Source organism: Nothobranchius furzeri, chromosome 16, assembly GCF_043380555.1.
Source record: "Nothobranchius furzeri strain GRZ-AD chromosome 16, NfurGRZ-RIMD1, whole genome shotgun sequence".
Classification (NCBI taxonomy): Eukaryota; Metazoa; Chordata; class Actinopteri; order Cyprinodontiformes; family Nothobranchiidae; genus Nothobranchius; species Nothobranchius furzeri.
In genome coordinates this window covers 23712469-23729478 of record NC_091756.1, presented here as the reverse complement: position 1 = coordinate 23729478, position 17010 = coordinate 23712469, and the positions used below count along the sequence as shown (strand labels likewise).

The 17010-nt window shown below is 40.1% G+C and overlaps 1 protein-coding gene across 2 annotated transcripts in view; it reads left to right on the top strand.

The window, feature by feature from the left end:
• pkd1b (polycystic kidney disease 1b) overlaps positions 1–17010 on the top strand; it is a 78946-nt gene that overhangs the window by 24539 nt on the left and 37397 nt on the right. For both annotated transcript variants that reach the window (XM_054748990.2, XM_054748988.2), the window contains exons 5-10: positions 11561–11708; positions 12292–12557; positions 12641–13381; positions 15683–15814; positions 15911–16086; positions 16339–16475. In XM_054748990.2, the coding sequence (XP_054604965.2) occupies positions 11561–11708; positions 12292–12557; positions 12641–13381; positions 15683–15814; positions 15911–16086; positions 16339–16475 (1600 nt within the window). The remainder of the gene's footprint in view (positions 1–11560; positions 11709–12291; positions 12558–12640; positions 13382–15682; positions 15815–15910; positions 16087–16338; positions 16476–17010) is intronic.

Below are 17010 nucleotides of genomic sequence, written 5' to 3'. Positions count from 1 at the left end.
GAGGCTGCCTACCGAACATTAGCTCGTAGGGAGAGTATCCCGTCACGTCATTTTTTGTACAATTGTACGAGTGAGTAAGTGGTTTTACAAAATCGCGCCAGTGATGTTTCTCAGTGGCTTGTAAAGTTCCCAACATGCTGAGTAATGTACGATTGTACCGTTCAACGGGGTTGCCACGAGGGTGATAAGGGCTCGTTCTGACTTTACGGATACCAAGTAAAGAACAAAGTTCCTTGATTGTACGTGATTCGAAATCCCGTCCCTGATCACTATGAAGACGCTCAGGAAACCCGTAGTGGACTAAAAAATGTTCCCACAGGTTCTTCGCGACGGTGGTGGCTTTCTGATCTTTGGTTGGGATGGACACTGCATACTTTGTAAAATGGTCTGTAATCACTAAGACATCTTTAGTGTTCTTACTGTCTGGTTCTATGGAGAGAAAATCCATGCAAACTAACTCCATAGGTCTGGTGGTGGTAATACTCACCATTGGAGCAGCTTTGTCAGGGAGGGCCTTCCGACGGATACATCTTTCGCAAGTTTTAACTTTGATTTCGATATCACTAGCCATTCTTGGCCAGTAAAAACGGGACCGAATGAGATCTGTCGTACGTTCAACCCCAAGATGCCCCATATCATCATGTAGGCTTTGCATGACTGTTGAACGTAATGAATCAGGCAAGACTAACTGCAATGATGTCTCTGGTCCTAATTGGCGTCTCCGGTACAGTAAATCATTTTGAAACTCAAACCGTTTCCACTCTCTCAAAAGGTTAAGAACCACCGGGGGTTCTGCAATAGTATCAGTTGGCGGTTTATTGTCAGTCATAAGCAGCTGAATGACTCGGCCAATGGTTGGATCTTTCCTCTGCAAGGAGACAAGGTCAGCATGGTTATACTTGGGCACAGCAAAGAAACTGTCACTATTGTCTTCCAACTGGAATAGGTCTGGAATGGCCGCTGCAGACATGGCAAGTGACTGAACTAAACCACAAGGAGAATCAGTCTCATCCAAGACCATGTGCTTTTGGCATGTTGCCTTCACTGCTTCGGCTTGAAGTTGAAGCTCGACTTCTTTGACAGAGGATAAAAGATGAGATCGGAACTCATCTAGTCGTTGGCATTCCTCAGTGAATTTTGAGTTGTCTTCAGGTTTATCATGCAGCCTCCTAGACAGGCCATCCGCGTCAACGTTCTGTGTACCTGCACGGTATCTGATGTCAAAATTATAGGTGGACAACGCAGCTAGCCAACGATAGCTCGTTGCATCGAGTTTTGCCGTTGTTAAGAGGTAAGTTAACGGATTATTATCAGTAATGACAGTGAATGTGTTCCCATACAAATAGTCATGAAACGTATCTGTTATGGCCCACTTTAAGGCTAGAAACTCCAACTTGAGCGCAGGGTACCTAGTTTCACTAGAGCTTAAACCGCGACTTGCATAAGCGATTACCTGTGTGACACCGTTTTGCACTTGGTATAGCGCTGCACCGAGTCCGGTCGTACTAGCATCTGTGTGTACTAGATATGGGAGTTTTGCGTCAGCGTAGCCAAGAACTGGCGAAGTGGTAAGTTTTTCAATAATAGTTTGAAAGGACTTCTCACAGTCTTGGCTCCAACGATTCCCAAAGGGTTCTTTGGGGTTCAAGTACTTTGATCTACATGGTGGTGTTTTAAAGTTTTTCCGTTTGGGTGGATAACCAGCCGTGAGAGATGTTAGTGGCTTGACAATATTTGAGTAATCTTTAACGAAGCGTCGGTAATAACCGGTAAATCCTAAGAAAGATTGGAGTTCCTTCAAAGTCTGAGGCTTCGGCCATGTTTTGAGTGCTTCCACCTTATCTGGATCGGTTTTTATGCCATCTCGAGATACTATATGTCCAAGATAACGCACAGATGTCTGGAAAAAACGACACTTATCTGGTGATAGCTTGAGTCCGTATTCTCTAAGCCGTTCAAGAACGTGAGAAAGTCTGGTTTCGTGTTCTTCCAAGGAGTTGGAAAAGACGATCAAGTCGTCTAGGAAAACTAACACTTCCTTCAGATTAATGTCCTTCATACACTTTTCCATAACCCGTTGGAAAGTGCTTGGAGCATTTGTTATTCCTTGTGGCATACGGTTAAATTCATAAAACCCAAACGGGCAAACAAAAGCAGTTTTAGGTTTATCCTTTTCACACATCTCTATTTGATAGTAACCTGACTTGAGGTCCATCACAGAAAACCACTGTGATCCAGCGAGAGCAGAAAAGGACTCCTCCAAGTTAGGCAGGGCATATGCGTCGCGAATGGTTTGCAGATTAAGCTTTCTATAGTCTATACATAGACGTACCTCACCATTCTTTTTCCGAACTACCACTATTGGTGAGGCAAATGGAGACTCCGACTCTCTTATTATACCGGTTTCCAAGAGGGCTTCCAAATGTTTTCTCACGGCTTCATAATCATGTGGATGGATCGGCCGAGATTTCTGTTTGAATGGGGTCTCGTCTTTTAAGTTGATGTGATGTCTTATCTGTTGTGTATGACCAAAATCAAGATCGTGGTGCGAAAACACATCGGAGTAAGTGTTACGTTTGTTGGTGATCCTCCCTTTCCATTCTTCGGACAAGGGCGAAGTACCGAAGTCAAAACTGAGAGGAGGGTTTGAAGGTGAAGTCTGTTGCTGCGAACTACACGCCGCAAGTACTTTCTGATCACTTTTGTCAGGTTCTGGATATGGCATAACACGATCGGCTTTAACTAACTCAGCGATCACACAGTTAGTGGGTAATGTGATGTCATGGTTAGTTTCGTTTCTTAGTACAACAGGTACTTTGTATGGACCATGTGAAGGTAAGGAAATGAGGCAACAGTCTACAATTATACCCCCTGGTAGAGAACCATTGGTGGGTTGTTCAATGAGTGCATAAGGCTCATGCTTGTTTTGGCTGGGTTGCATAAACCCTTCTAGTAACAGTTTTTAATTTGCAGGGAGAACTTCTTGGGTTCTCCCTCGAAGCTTCACCACACCAACTCGTCCATCTTTGCTTTGTTTTTTTCTGACTGCTAAGGCTTTTAGCACGTGTTGGTACCCATAAGAGAGTGCCTTGGAATCAGGTAAGTTATTGGCAGACAATTGCTCATACAAAGGATCGAGTGTGTTTGTGCCAATGAGTAGTGGTGTATCAGAGTTTGAGCTTATATCCGGAACCACTAACGCAAGGGTAGGTAACTCAAGTCCAGACTGATCGAGCTCTTTTGGAAATGTGACACTTATCTCTATGTATCCTAAATAAGGAACTGCTTGACCGTTTGCGCCCTCGACTTCTAACAGATTACTGATGGGTTTAATTGAGAGGTCAGGTAAGTGTTCTTGGTAAAAAGAATTGGCAATGGTGGTTACCTGGGACCCTGAATCCAGTAAACAATTACATTCAACACTGTTAACTGAGACTGTAGCTGTGCATCGCCCACCCACTAATCTTTTGGGAAGTTTTGGCACTGAATGAGCATGAACTGGCTTGCAAAAAAGTCTCTCTGTCCTTTCCTTAGAGGGACTTGGTTCTACTTTAGCACCTATCTGTCCCACGATAGGAGCTTCTACCGGTTTAAAGGAGGAGACTGAGCAATTGGCTTTGACATCTCCCACTCGCGCTGCTTCTGTCTAAGAGCAAGTCTTTTAGTTGCAACTAGTGCTGGATTTGGCTCGTTGCTACAGCTAGAAGCTATGTGCCCATCTTCTCCGCACTTAAAACAGTATCCAGGCTTTGGTCTGGGCACCACTGCTGTTATCTGCTGAATCTGTTTGGGCTCATCTGGAATTTTAGTCCCCACACGGGGTTTTGACTCTTTTTGAGTTTTCTTTGCCTTTTTATCTGTGTTGTTAACCTTAAGCTGTGCAATTTGGCTCCTGAGCTCAGCGATTTGTTTGCGTAAGTCATCACAGTTATCATCTATTTCCAGTTCACAAGTGTTTTTACTCTGAGAGCATGTTGTTTGCACATTTGAATACACTCTAGTTCGTTGTGCCCCTAAGTGTTGTTTCATGCGTGCTGCTTTAGTAGCCTGTTTGTCTTCTTCAGTGCGCAGTTTGAGGAGAAGTGCTGTAAAATGAGGCGGGTTGTCTTTCTTTTGTTCGAGTTGCAGGTTTGAAATCAGCGAGCTGTCCCAACAGCCTCTGCAAAACTGCTTGAGCAGCTGCTGGTCGGCGTCACTGGAGGAAATTCCATTCCTCTGAATAACTAGGTTTAACAAGGTGTATAACCTCTGAAAGTAATCGGAAGGTTTTTCACCACTGTCCTGGTTTGTGTTTAAGAAGCGAGCAAAGAGCTCGTCGCCGTCTTCGACAGCTGCGTAAGCTGAATCGAGATGTTCAAGGTACGTTTCCGGGTCGGATTTTGGACTAAGAGCTTTAACGATGCTCGCTGCTGGGGCTGACAGACTCTCCACAATTCTTCGTACAATTTGGGACTTGGTGAGTGAAGGATCATTTATGCATAACACTACACTACTACGCCAAGTATCATAGTCAGTTTCAAAAGAAGGGTGTGGAACTCGCCCTGAGAACGGTTTTAGTCTGTATTGTGAAGTAGGCGGAGGGATAACCTCACTGCTTTTAACAATGTGTTCCACAATAACTCGCTGAACCTCAGGTGTGTTTAAAAGATTTGGTGGAATGCAAGGGTTTTGTTTTCCAGTCTCTGTAGGTGGACAATTGTCCTTTGAGTTGTTCATATAGTTAACTTCTGGTGTTAAAGGCAGGGAATATGTAACTTGGTCACTATGGAGCATTGGCTCTAGTTCAGTGACTGGTTCAGATGCATGGGTATCCCTTCCTAAAGATTCCCCAATTTTTGCCAGTTCCTCCATTAGAAGGTCTTTAAATGATTGATTGCTACGCGCAGCTATGTCCCTGAGCTCTGACAGATAGGCATCAGTGGCAGATGTGCTAGTTTCTAGACTGTACGCGCTGGCTAGGTCTTGAATATGAAAGAAAACATCTGGGTTCCTAGTACAAGGTTTGTCATAGGGTAAACATTGTTTCTTTAATTCCTTAACAGTGGCTTCATGTTGAAACTCCACAATAATCTGATCACAGTTTGGTAACTTAATGCGCCTGTTAACTGGTCCGAATCCTTCCATAAACCCAAAGACTTCGTTATCAAGGTCTGTATCAGTTAACCCACTGATTAAAACAGCATTTGAAACTTTGACCTTTTCTATTTTCACAACTTCCATTTTAAAACACTCAAAAGTACCAATAATGCCAAAATGGCAAACCACTGTGACCTCCAGGCACTCTTATGATGTCAGTCAATGGTTAGCTAAGGTAACAACTCTACAATTCTCCTGGCTGGCTCGCCAAGTTTTATGTAACCGGATTACAGGATACAATAAGATAATTAAAAGAAAAAATAAACAAATGGGCCAATAATTAGGTTCGGGGAGAATTGGAGGTTGTTTAAGAATGACTGGAGTCACGGGTATAGCCTGAAACGGTTTATATACTAAATTTTAATAATAATGGGAAATATAACACATAAAGATAACACACAAAAACAGATGAAAACAATCGACAATAGTAAAATGCTCGGTATGAGATTTGATCATATGAGTCACAAGTCAGCCGGCGTCAAGTCAAATCCCCACGCTTGGGGTGAAAGTCAGAGTCCGGTGGTGCGATTTTTTCCTACCGCACCGTTGAGATTGTTCACAGAAGAGAGCAGTCTGCTCTTCAGTTACTTGAGATGTCCTGGTTCGTTCAGTGGTTAAGGCTCGCCATCTCCCTCGTCAGGAAGAAATCCAGTTCTCGTTCCAAGTGAGTGATCATAGGAGTCGGGATCAAACCCAAGGAAAAAAAAAAACCCAGCCTGTAAACAACAGGACTGTTAGCGAGTTGGCATCGACCCTTCTCGTCACATCACAGCATAAAGTCTTACAGACTTAAACAAATGCTTCACTCTATTGGCATAGCCAATCATGTTTGGGTTCACAGTTCAACTAACATAACATCAATTTGATTGTCTATTAAAATAATTCTCAGTAGCTCTGGAAATATAATTACATATGACAACAATTGTTCAGCTCAATAGGCTCAGTTAGATTCTATTACTCTACACTATTCAACAAGAAATACATTCATGACAACAAGGATACATTTAGTTGTGTTTCTATACAGCATTGTGACACCTTGTATATCTGTAACACAATAAATAAATAAATAAATAAATAAATAAATAAATAAATAAATAAATAAATAAATAAAATGTTCTATAACAAAATTCAACAAAATATAAATTCTGGTCCTTTGGTCCACCTTTGTAAAATAATTCCTCCCTAATCAGTTAGCTTTTATTTATTTTTATTTATCTATTTTTTTTATTATTAAATGTTTGGTTAAGGGACGCATTGCTAATTCTATGGCGTTAGCTATAACGCCCCTGAGGACCTTGTACATCTAGGCCGTACCACCATTAACTGGCGGTTTGAGCCGTTAACTCCTGGGAATCCCATATGCCCTACCGCCGTTAACTGGCGGTTTGAGCCGTTAACTCCTATATGCCCTACCACCGTTAACTGGTAGTTTGAGATGTTAACTCCTGGGATCTAACGTCTAGCAGCCCACTGCTGTCACCTCGGTTGCTGTAATTAGCTTTTTGAATTTAATAATTTACTGAATTTAATCTCATTCACTCACCAACGCGCTCCAACGGTTCCCTCCTACAGAGGATTGGTTCACTCTGTCGTCTCCACACAAATCTATAAGAATGGAATTAATTTGATAAGCTATTTAAGTTTCCTTTTTTTTTTAAGTTGCATCGTTAGCTTTTTCTCTTCTTTTTTCTTTACTCACCGCGTTGGTTCCAAGTTCCTAGCTCTTATTAGAAGGAGTCAAGTCCGCCTCTCCCTCTATCTATGCGGCACCCAAATCAGGGTTCTTCACGGCCTCGACCGTTGTTTTTTTTTCTCTCTCTCTCTCTCTCTAACCGCTCAGTCTTTGCTTTCTGTATCTGCGTGCTGCACAGCCGTTTGTCTCTCCTCTCGCTCAGCTGCGTCGCACGGTTTTATTTCGCGGAGGCGGGACTTATTTCTCTCAGCCAATGAAATTTCAGATTCCCACCTGGACCAATAGTATACAGCTTTCCTCTTCTGTTTCTGTTAGTGATGTTCAAGATTCTTGTTTTAACCGATGTTTAATATTAAACTCGTTATTTTAGTTATTCACCCTTCCAATAATTCATTATGAAATTATCTATTAGTTAATTAGATATCTATTAATTAGTATTGTTAATTTCCTTAATTTATATTTTATATTTTATCTAAATTGAGGATGGATCATATTAGTAAGCCAATTAGTTAATACCTCATTAAGGTTCTAGCTTCTGGGTTACACATACATGTACAATGTATCTCGCTAATACTATACATGTACATTATATCTTACTCATACCATACATGTACAGTACATCTCACTTATACCATACATGTACATTATATCTTACTCATCACATACATGTACATTATATCTTACTCATAACATACATGTACATTATATCTTACTCATAACATACATGTACAATATGTCTTACTCATAACATACATGTACAATATGTCTTACTCATACCATACATGTACAATGTATCTCGCTAATACCATACATGTACATTATATCTTACTCATACCATACATGTACAGTACATCTCACTTATACCATACATATACATTATATCTTACTCATACCATACATGTACATTATATCTTACTCATACCATACATGTACAATATATCTTACTCATAACATACATGTACAATATGTCTTACTCATACCATACATGTACAATGTATCTCGCTAATACCATGCATGTACATTATATCTTACTCATACCATACATGTACAGTACATCTCACTTATACCATACATGTACATTATATCTTACTCATACCATACATGTGCATTATATCTTACTCATAACATACATGTACAATATATCTTACTCATAACATACATGTACAATATATCTTACTCATACCATACATGAACAATGTATCTCGCTAATACCATACATGTACATTATATCTTACTCATACCATACATGTGCATTATATCTTACTCATACCATACATGTACAATATATCTTACTCATACCATACATGTACAATGTATCTCGCTAATACCATACATGTACATTATATCTTACTCATACCATACATGTACAGTATATCTCACTTATACCATACATGTACATTATATCTTACTCATAACATACATGTACAGTACATCTCACTTATACCATACATGTACATTATATCTTACTCATAACATACATGTACAATATATCTTACTCATACCATACATGTACAATGTATCTTGCTAATACCATACATGTACATTATATCTTACTCATACCATACATGTACAGTACATCTCACTCATACCATACATGTACATTATATCTTACTCATACCATACATGTACATTATATCTTACTCATACCATACATGTACAATTTATCTAGCTAATACCATACATGTACATTATATCTTACTCATACCATACATGTACATTATATCTTACTCATAACATACATGTTCAATATATCTTACTCATACCATACATGTACAATGTATCTCGCTAATACCATACATGTACATATTATCTTCCTCATACCATACATGTACAGTACATCTCACTTATACCATACATATACATTATATCTTACTCATACCATACATGTATATTATATCTGACTCATACCATACATGTACAATATATCTTACTCATAACATACATGTACAATATGTCTTACTCATACCATACATGTACAATGTATCTCGCTAATACTATACATGTACATTATATCTTACTCATACCATACATGTACAGTACATCTCACTTATACCATACATGTACATTATATCTTACTCATCACATACATGTACATTATATCTTACTCATAACATACATGTACATTATATCTTACTCATAACATACATGTACAATATGTCTTACTCATAACATACATGTACAATATGTCTTACTCATACCATACATGTACAATGTATCTCGCTAATACCATACATGTACATTATATCTTACTCATATCATACATGTACAGTACATCTCACTTATACCATACATATACATTATATCTTACTCATACCATACATGTGCATTATATCTTACTCATACCATACATGTACAATATATCTTACTCATAACATACATGTACAATATGTCTTACTCATACCATACATGTACAATGTATCTCGCTAATACCATGCATGTACATTATATCTTACTCATACCATACATGTACAGTACATCTCACTTATACCATACATGTACATTATATCTTACTCATACCATACATGTGCATTATATCTTACTCATAACATACATGTACAATATATCTTACTCATAACATACATGTTCAATATATCTTACTCATACCATACATGTACAATTTATCTAGCTAATACCATACATGTACATTATATCTTACTCATACCATACATGTACATTATATCTTACTCATAACATACATGTACATTATATCTTACTCATACCATACATGTACAGTACATCTCACTTATACCATACATGTACATTATATCTTACTCATCACATACATGTACATTATATCTTACTCATAACATACATGTACATTATATCTTACTCATAACATACATGTACAATATATCTTACTCATAACATACATGTACAATATATCTTACTCATACCATACATGTACAATGTATCTCGCTAATACCATACATGTACATTATATCTTACTCATACCATACATGTGCATTATATCTTACTCATACCATACATGTACAATATATCTTACTCATACCATACATGTACAATGTATCTCGCTAATACCATACATGTACATTATATCTTACTCATACCATACATGTACAGTATATCTCACTTATACCATACATGTACATTATATCTTACTCATAACATACATGTACAGTACATCTCACTTATACCATACATGTACATTATATCTTACTCATAACATACATGTACAATATATCTTACTCATACCATACATGTACAATGTATCTTGCTAATACCATACATGTACATTATATCTTACTCATACCATACATGTACAGTACATCTCACTCATACCATACATGTACATTATATCTTACTCATACCATACATGTACATTATATCTTACTCATACCATACATGTACATTATATCTTACTCATAACATACATGTACAATATATCTTACTCATACCATACATGTACAATGTATCTTGCTAATACCATACATGTACATTATATCTTACTCATACCATACATGTACATTATATCTTACTCATAACATACATGTACAATATATCTTACTCATACCATACATGTACAATGTATCTCGCTAATACCATACATGTACATTATATCTTACTCATACCATACATGCACAGTACATCTCACTTATACCATACATGTACATTATATCTTACTCATAACATACATGTACATTATATCTTACTCATACCATACATGTGCATTATTTCTCACTCATACCATACATGTACATTATATCTTACTCATACCATACATGTGCGGTATATCTTACATATACCATACTTGTACAGTATATCTCACTTATACCATACATGTACATTATATCTTACTCATACCATACATGTACATTATATCTTACTCATACCATACATGTACATTATATCTTACTCATACCATACATGTACATTATATCTTACTCATACCATACATGTACAGTACATCTCACTTATACCATACATGTACATTATATCTTACTCATGCCATACATGTACATTATATCTTACTCATAACATACATGTACAATATATCTTACTCATACCATACATGTACAATGTATCTCGCTAATACCATACATGTACATTATATCTTACTCATACCATACATGCACAGTACATCTCACTCATACCATACATGTACATTATATCTTACTCATAACATACATGTACATTATATCTTACTCATACCATACATGTGCATTATTTCTTACTCATAACATACATGTGCGGTATATCTTACATATACCATACTTGTACAGTATATCTTAAGTATACCATACTTGTACAACATATCTTATGCATAGCCTACAGGTGGTGATGGAAGTTGAGACAACAGAAACATTTATTAAACGTTAAAGGTACATGATAAATTTCTTCCAGTGTCTCACTGGGAAGGTAAATGGAAACACAATTACATGAAAATCCTCAACCTCTCAGCTTGAATCCTTTTGATCGAGTTACTGACAACATTGCATATGTCCTGATCCAACTGTCTTGTACATTTGCTTGTTACAGTTTGGTCAGGAGGTGTCTTTGTTAGCTATTTATCCTTTTCTTTGCAATTTAGTTACAAGACAGTTTGCACCAGTCTCTCACTCAGAAGGTCCCTATCTCTCCAATATTTTGTCTACTTATATGTTCTAATTTTATAAAACACAAGTTCACATTGATGTTTGAATACTGGAACCAACAACCATTACATTCTGTTATAAATGTGTAACTTTTCTCTCGCTCTTACAATCTTTACAGATGCTGCTTTTTCCAGGTCTGTGGTTCAGTCATGCTGGTCAGCTGGTGTCCGTAGAACTGGTGGTTCAGCCCAGCCCCGTCTCCTCTCTGGCCCGTGTGCAGATCCTTAGGCCCTACTGCAGTCCCAACCACCACCTGGTACCACCAGGTGCGCCATGACCATTGCCACAGATTGCTCTCACTGCTTTCCTGTGTTAGATAGTCACCAATTTTGGCAAAACTGGTGGCAAACTCCAGATTTCACAATGAAAGCATCTTTCAACGTTTAAACTGGGTGCAGGAAGTTGGCTTTTAAAGACTGTGCTGGTGACTTGATATCTTCAAAGGTTTTTGTCATAATCACAGTTTAATTGTATTTTTGATAGAGTGGACACTTGAGCTTCCATAGATTTCCATTCTAATTTAGCTCAGCATTCTTTTCAAAGCTGCATGAGAAGGGTTGTTTTTAACTTGTCCTTTCTCCTACATATAACATGGTAAACACATTCAGTCACATGTGACCATCAGAGCCCAAACACCAGCACCTTTACCAGTCCAAGTTGCTTTCTGCCTCTTTTCCCATTTGCTCTCAGGGAGTGAGAGACACTGATGTTTGGTTTCTAGGACAACCTTAAAGAATTAGTGGTTACCTTGGATACCCTGATGGGCCACTGGAAGCAGCGTTAACATTTTTTTAATCATACATTTGGTGTTTGGGGCATTGGCTGGTTATAACTGCTTAATCTCTTTAGGGTGCAGCTCTCTTCTAAATCCGTTCAGCTGCTGCTCAGCTCAGCCACTCTGCAACACTACGGGGGGCTGCAGTGTGGGTCACTACTGGTGCCATCTGCTGGAGGTGTGTGTGCCTAACACCCGTCCATGCAGTCCCTACGACACTGCAGTTATTAGCCGTGGCTTCACTTTACCTCCAAGATACCCTGCACTTCCTCCCTTTTACCACCTGGTGGCAGACCTGCCCCTGGACATCAACCCATGCTCCAAGTTAAAAACGTTAAATGTGAGTGGATAGGAGTTGTGGAATCTTCCCTGGATATCTTTTAGTTACAACAAACTGCACTAATCGTGTGTTTTCTGCAAAAGATTCTCCTTCCAGAGCGAGACATCATGGTGTATCCCGATGATATCGTAGCTGTGCAACACAATCGTGACTCTGGAGCATTTCTGCACTGCCTAAACGGTGATGCAGCAACAAACTCCCCCTGGCGTCAAAGTTACCTGCTCCTCAGAAGGGAGGAATGGGGAGGCTGGTGGGAGAGAGGCCTCACTTCACTCCCCAGAGGAAGCAAGTGGATGGATGAGGTGGTGTGTGATCTGAGGATACTGTATGAAGATAAACTCCACAGAGTAACTGAACAGGAAGAATTTTCTGATCCACTCACAGAGACAACCACAGCTTCTTACATCAGGCCCCAGACACCAGGTCCCATTCACTTCACAGTCAACATCATCTACCCTCAACCAGATGAAAACAACCGGATTCACCTCACGATTAACATCCCAACCATGATTGTTGTCAAGGCCCTGGTCGGAGAAAAAGCCACAAGCTCGTGGTCTGCTCCAGTTCTACAAACTGAAGTCCCCTTTCACCCATCCTGTCCTGAACCTGTGGTTCAGTCCATTCCTGACTGTAAGACCAAATATGCAGGCAGCAGGTTTTCCTCTGTGATGTTTGTGCTGCCATCACTGGGGGTTCACACACTCAACATTAGTGTTGGACATTCAGACAGAGTTCAGACTGTTGAAGTTCACGGCTATGAGGCAGTGATGGGACTCACCAAAGAGCCACACGCGTGTCAGAGGACCCTCATGTTTATGCCACGGGTAAATCAAGAAGATGCTTGTTTAAATCAATTTATTAAGGTCTAACTGCAAATGTTTTCTTTGTGTGTGTGTGTGTGTGTGTGTGTGTGTGTGTGTGTGTGTGTGTGTGTGTGTGTGTGTGTGTGTGTGTGTGTGTGTGTGTGCACGTGTGGAGTTTTTCAAATGAATTGAATTCAAGATGACTGCCACAGCCGACTGGCTTTTGATATGGTTGCAGCATCAGTCATTCACAACACAAACGCTGAGTGCTAACAGATCAAAGGAGGTATTTCAAACTTGCATGAAGTTGCAAATAACTTTTAACCATCACATCTATGTAAATGTCTGGTCTGGTCACAACTAACAGAAAGAGCTCAGTTGTGGGACGGTAGTCTTACGAACTGTCTTCACATGCAATTGAACCAATCAGGACCAATGATTAATGATAAATGACCCACACAGCCTTTCAGAGTAAGGACTTCAAAGCGAGATATTGTGTCAAAGGCCGCACTCAGATCAAGGAGGACCAGGATGGATAGTAGACTGGAATCAGCAGCAACGAGGAGATTGTTAGTTATTTTGAGGAGGGCTGTTTCTGTGCCGTGAATTGGGCGGAAACCGGACTGGAAGGGTTCATAGAAGGAGTTTAGTGTCAGATGGGTGTGGAGCTGGGCAGCGACTATTTTTTCTAAAACTCTGGAGACAAAGGGTAGGATGGAGATGGGGCAGAGATTAGTAAAAATATTAGGATCCAAACCAGGTTTTTTAAGTATTGGAGTAACTGCAGCAGTTTTGAAGATAGAGGGAACAATACCGGAGGAAAGGGATGCGTGTATGAGAGAGGAGACAAGAGGGAGCAGGGAGGGGAGGCAGGATTTAATCAAGGCCCTGGGAAGGGGGTCGAGAAGGCAGGTAGAAGGCTTTGACTTGTGGATAATATCTGATATCTCAGAATCACTGCGGGAGGAGTAGCGTCGTTCAGTTGGGAGAAATCAGCTGGCTGCTGCCAAGTTTTGCAAAGGCACATGAAGTCTATTCCACGGTCCTTGATGAGATCGTGAATGAAATGACCTTTTCCACTGAGAGTGCGGATGTTGAGGAGGCCGAAGTTGATGGTAGTGCTGCCACATCCATGAGCATTAGCTGTCCTGGCGAGGCTGGCTAACGAGGAGTGATCAGCTGTCCGGCGGTATGAATTCCTGTGAGGATGACGGCAAGTAGTGGACCAGAAGGAATTGACTGAAGCGGAGTTGTGGTAGTGGAAGTTCTGCGTGAGCCACGGTGGACATATCTTCGACGAAGAAGACGAGAGATGGCCGGGTCAAGGTGCAGTGAAGCCGGTGGAGATCCAGGGTGGTGGTGGTTCCTGAGGAGCTCAGCAGCAGTGTACTGGAGGAGACCAGCAGCAGGTCGGTGGAAGATGAATGATAGAATCCAGACGAGTGAAGACCACACTTGGAGGTTAGGATTGATATTGATATCCACAGTCCAGTCAACAATCCGATTGTGCCAGTCCAGCATAGAAAATCAAAGTTTACCGGTGAGCAGCGGCAGCCAAACGCGCCAGCGCTCACTCAACCCTACAATGACCGTCACATCTCTGGTGACTTATCCCAGGACATCTACTCCCAACATAAAAATGTTCTTTCCAGTAGCAGACCTGCTGAGGCTATAATGGAGCATGACTAGACCGACCTGCAGAGCTTTACGTTTGTCTAGTTCTCTAGGCTAGGAAATCAGCCCAACTCCACCATCTCTCACCACGTGATTACCTTAATTTAAGCTTTTGCATGAAAGGCTACTTGTTTGTGTTTCTTCTTGGAATGACAACTCTTTAATTATACAGCAGCAGAGATCTGTTTGGTTCTCTGAAACCTGCAGCAGCAGAGTAGCCTGGCAAGCCAGACTAAATAAATGTAGTATTTATTTGTTTATTTGCAAACTTTGCAAAGCAAGAATTTGGTCTAGTTCACTAGGCTAGCAGCAGAGTGCTTGAGCTGGAAACAGAAATGGCTGAAGTGAAAATACATCCTGTCGTCAACGGTTACAGCTGCATTAATGATGATGCCGATTTCTTAATGACCTTTAGTGAATGCCAAAAACATTTTGGATGTATTTCTCCTCCATATTGTGTTTGTCACCAGTTGCTGAAGAGTAAACATTAAAAGTACAAAAATCCTAACGTGAGCAGTAAAAAACTGTTTCTATCCTGCTTTTTGACTGAGGCCCTTCAACAGCTGCAGGTTCTGCCTTTTTCTTTTTTTATTAATTATGGATTGACATTCTAGATGTTGTTCACGTTTGAAGTGCTTTACTCTGCAGACATTTACAGCCAAAGTGGAAAGTGGTTCTCAAGTCAAATTCACCTGGATGATCGACAACCTGGGGGAGTTTGCACACGAAGGAGAGTCCTGCCGTGTAACGTTTGAGAAAGCTGCTGAGTATAAGCTTCAGGTAAACTGGTTTCTCTTCTAGGCGTCACATTTGTTCAGATGCTGAGTTTTTTTTTATTGAATGTGTGAAAACTGAGGTTTAAAGCTGTTTTTCTAGGTGACTGCATCAAACCCGGTGAGCTCACAGAGCCTTCAGATCCTCTTGACTGCTGAGGAAACCACACCGCTTACTGAGCCCCAGTTCCTGTCTGTCAGGGAGGTCATGGCTATAAATGTTACACACACCTACACCTTCAGGGTCAAAGTGGACATCGCCCTTCCTGTTGCTTTTAAGTGAGTCACTCGCACATTTATCATGTAAGAAAAATTCCACATTTTCTAATCCCTCTTGGGAAAAGGTAGATTTTATCATCTTGTCATCATCTTTTTTGTAAAACTCTATTCAGTCACTCCAGACGAGAGAAACCCAAGTGCTGAACACAACAGAAAGCAGAAAATCAAACACAATAAAAGCTGAACAATGTTCCTATTTTCCACTTAAGATGTAAAATCTTCCATCAGTAATCATTCCTGTGTGTCATGTAGGTGGGATTTTGGGGATGGCAGTGAGGCTGTGGTCCACACACACACTCCTTCATGCCAGAGCACGGACGGCCTTTTGGAGAGGGGACAGAAGCAGGCGTATGTTCAGGACTCAGTGAATCACTCTTTTTCTTTCCAAGGTAAAAACACTGCCGTAGACCCGCTCTGCACTAATATCCTATCTGATTAGGGCTGTTAGCGGTAGCTTGTCATTAACCAGCATACAACTAGAGCAAATGATCCCTCCGCATCAGAGAGGAACATCCACAGCTAGACCAGTAAAGCCCAACATGTCCTCACTGCATACATGATCTACCTGGTGATCACAAGGTAAAGTATCATCATAGTCATCTGGATGCTTAGCACAGAGCTGCTGTGTAACCAGTGTAGGATGGTGGAGGTGCAAACACACTGGTCACCATCAGCCTTCCAGTTTAGCAGTTAGCAGACGTGGAGGTTAACTGTCCACATGGGTAAAATGGTTTTTGCGACAATATTCGATATTTCTTCAATTTATCATAAAATCTGTTTGGTCCGATTGGTAAACAACCGGCAGCCATTAGGGCACATTAGGTCTTAAAGAGCAAATTGCAGGTTACATATTTTTTTCTAATTCATAAAATGCTGTCCAAAAATACTATTTGAAAATCTTATTGTCGTTTTAGGTCATTTTAA